The 3,772-nt window shown below is 50.6% G+C and overlaps 1 protein-coding gene across 1 annotated transcript in view; it reads left to right on the top strand.

The window, feature by feature from the left end:
• Positions 1-3,772, top strand: part of ANKRD24 (ankyrin repeat domain 24) — a 43,018-nt gene that overhangs the window by 35,066 nt on the left and 4,180 nt on the right. The window contains exon 16 of the mRNA XM_011967462.1: positions 2,130-2,338. Within this exon, the coding sequence (XP_011822852.1) occupies positions 2,130-2,338 (209 nt within the window). The remainder of the gene's footprint in view (positions 1-2,129; positions 2,339-3,772) is intronic.

Here is a 3,772-nt window from a genome sequence, read left to right on the forward strand (position 1 = left end):
CTAATTTTTTATGTATTTTTAGTAGAGATGGGGTTTCACCATGTTAGCCAGGATGGTCTTGATCTCCTGACCTCGTGATCCACCCGCCTCGGCCTCCCAGAGTGCCGGATTACAGGCGTGAGCCACCGTGCCCAGCCTCACACGTTACCATTTTTAATCTTCCTGCAACTCTAAAAGCCAGAAAGCTTTTTTTTTTTTTTCGAGACAGAGTCTCACTTTGTCACCCAGGCTGGAGTGCAGTGGCACAATCTCAGCTCATTGGACCCTTGACCTCCTGGGTTCAAGCGATCCTCCTGCCTCAGCCTCCTGAGTAGCCGGGACTACAGGTGTGTGCCACCACACCTGGCTAATTTTTTTGTTTCTTTTTTTGAGAGAAAGTTTCACTCTGTCGCTCAGGCTGAAGTGCAGTGGCGCGATCTCGGCTCACTGCAACCTCGCCTCCTGGGTTCAAGAGATTCTCCTGCCTCAGCCTCCTGAGTAGCTGGGATTACAGGCACGTGCCACCACACCCAGCTAATTTTTGTATTTTTAGTAGAGACCGGGTTTTACCATGTTAGTCAGGCTGGTCTCAAACTCCTGACCTCAGGTGATTCAGCCTCCCAAAGTGCTGGGATTACAGGCGTGAGCCGCCTGTTTTGTTTTTGTTTTTGTTTTTTTGTTTTTGTTTTTTTTTGGTAAGAGACAGGGTTTCAAACGCCATATTGCCCAGGTTGGTCTCAAACTCTTCAGCTCATGTGATCTGTCTGCCTCAGCCTCCCAAAGTGGTAGGATGACAGACGTGAGCCACTGCACCTGGTTTCAGAAAGTATTTTTGTCCCCATTTTCCAGATGAGCAAACTGAATCTTTAAGAGATGAAGTTAGTGGCTCAAAATCATGCAACATGTCACTGGACAGGAGATGAGACACCCAGAGTCCCAGGCGCTTCAGCATAAAGAATGATCCAGCCTCGACTCACTGTGTGACCTTAGACCAGACACTTCACCTCTCTGAGCTTCAGTTTCCGCCTCTAAACAGAGGGCAAAATTGCAGTTAGGATGATGGTTTATCTATAGCCTGGTTTCTTCCCCTGCGCACTGTGGACGTCGAGGCAGGATCGTTTCCTGGGCTGGGGCTGTCCTGGACATTGGAGGGGACTGAGCAGCATCCCTGACCTCCACCCACTCCATGCCAAGAGCTCCTCCAGGTCGTGTTGTCCTCACACAACACCCAGTGTCCCCTTGGGGGGCAGAATTGCCTCAAGTTGAAAACCCCTGATGTATAGTAATAATAAGGCCCTGCATTTATTGAGTGCCTACTGTTGACCAGGCACAGTTTAAACAGACTCTCTGTGGAGGATCACAGCTACTACTAAGTTAAGAACTTGGCCGGGCACAGTGGCTCACGCCTGTAATCCCAGCACTTTGGGAGGCCGAGGCAAGTGGATCACCTGAGGTCAGGAGTTCGAGACCAACCTGGCCAACATGGCGAAAACCCGTCTCTACTAAAAATATAACCATTAGCCAGATGTGGTAATGGGCACCTGTAGTCCCAGCTACTCAGGAGGCTGAGGCAGAAGAATTGCTTGAACCTGGGAGGCGGAGGTTGCAGTGAGCGGAGATCACACCACTGCACTGCACTGCAGCCTGGGTGACAGAGCGAGACTCTATCTCAAAAAAAAAAAAAAGACAAAAACAAAAAACGTGAAAACCAGTTTTAGCTTGTGGGTTGTATAAAAACAGGCTGTGCTGGTAACCATAAGCATCTAAAATAGAAATAAATAAGTAAATAAATAAATAAAATTAAAACAGGCTGTGGGCCAGACGTGGCACTCAGGCCAGAGTTTGCCTGGGACGGGACCTTCCCTCGAAGGCCTTTATCCCTGGCCTTTTCCTGCGGCTGCAGAGAGGTCCTCAGCCCCCACCGGGCGTGGTGGCATGCACCTGTGGTCCCAGCTACTTGGAAGGCCGAGGTGGAAGGATCCCTTGAGCCTGAAAGATTGAGGCTACAGTCAGCTATGATCGCACCACTGCACTCCAGCCAGGACTGCAGCTCTGGAGCAACAGAGCAAGACCCTGTCTTTAAAAAAATCCAAAAATACAAAAACAAAGTAGAAGGGCCATATGAATTCTGGGGTCTAGCATCATTGGAGTCTTTAGTGTCCTGAGAGTCACGCGTGGGCTTGGGCCGCAGGTGCAGCGTGAGGCCCTGTTCATGAAGAGTGAGCGACACGCCGCCGAGGCGCAGCTGGCCACAGCAGAGCAGCAGCTACGGGGGCTGCGGACCGAGGCGGAAAGGGCTCGCCAGGCCCAGAGCCGGGCCCAGGAGGCTCTGGACAAGGCCAAGGAGAAGGACAAGAAGGTGGGTGCCCCCTCTCCCACACCCGGTCAGGGAGGCATTCACTCAGCAAAGGTTGGGGACAGTCTGTGAAGGTCCCCGCTGCAAGGGCCTTGGAAAATCAACCCATTTTCCAGAAGGGAAACTGAGGCTCAGAAACAGAAGGGGACCTGGTTATAGCCTCTGATAAGTCAGACACACAGAGGCTGCTGTTCCAGCTACTAATTATAACCACAGTTACTTTTATTTTATTTTATTTTATTTATATATTTTTTGAGATGGAATCTCGCTCTGTCACCCAGGTTGGAGTGCGGTGGCGCCATCTCGGTTCACTGCAAGCTCCGCCCCCTGAGTTCACGCCATTCTCCTGCCTCAGCCTCCCGAGTAGCTGGGACTACAGGTGCCCGCCACCACACCTGGCTAATTTTTTGTAGTTTTGGTAGAGATGGGGTTTCACTGTGTTAGCCAGGATGGTCTTGTTCTCCTGACCTCGTGATCTGCCCACCTTGACCTCCCAAAGTGCTAGGATTACAGGCATGAGCCACCGCACCCAGCCTTATTTAATTTAATTTAATTTAATTAATTAATTTATGTATTTATGTATTTATTTTTTTTGAGACGGAGTCTTGCTCTGTCGCCCAGGCTGGAGTGCAGTGGTCGGATCTCAGCTCACTGCAAGCTCCGCCTCCCGGGTTTACGCCATTCTCCTGCCTTAGCCTCCCGAGTAGCTGGGACTACAGGCGCCCGTCACCTCGCCCAGCTAGTATTTTGTATTTTTTAGTAGAGACGGGGTTTCACCATGTTAGCCAGGATGGTCTCGATCTCCTGACCTCGTGATTCTCCCGTCTCGGCCTCCCAAAGTGCTGAGATTACAGGTTTGAGCCACCACGCCTGGCCCTTATTTTATTTTTTAATTTGAGACAGAGTCTCGCTCTGTCACCCAGACTGGAGTGCAGTGGCGTGATCTCAGCTCACTGCAACCTCTGGGTTCAAGAAATTCTCCTGCCTTAGCTTCTCGAGCAGCTGGGATTACAGGCACGCGCCACCACCCCCAGCTAAGTTTTTATATTTTCAGTAGAGATGGGGTTTTGTCATGTTGGCCAAGCTGGCCTCGAACTTCTTAGCTCAAGTGATCTACCTGCCTCAGCCCCCAAAAGGGCTGGGGTTACAGGCGTGAGCCACCGCATCTGTCCCCACAGTTACATTTATTTTTTATATATTTATTTACTTTTGAGATGGAGTCTCACTCTGTCGCCCAGGCTGGAGTACAGTGGTGCAATCTCAGCTCACTGCAAACTCCGCCTCCCGGGTTCATGCCATTCTCTTGCCTCAGCCTCTCCAATAGCTGGGACTACAGGCACCTGCCACCATGCCCAGCTAATTTTTTATGTATTTTTAGTAGAGATGGGGTTTCACCATGTTAGCCAGGATGGTCTTGATCTCCTGACCTCGTGATCC

This window comes from Mandrillus leucophaeus, unplaced genomic scaffold (assembly GCF_000951045.1).
Source record: "Mandrillus leucophaeus isolate KB7577 unplaced genomic scaffold, Mleu.le_1.0 Scaffold8, whole genome shotgun sequence".
Taxonomy (NCBI): domain Eukaryota; kingdom Metazoa; phylum Chordata; class Mammalia; order Primates; family Cercopithecidae; genus Mandrillus; species Mandrillus leucophaeus.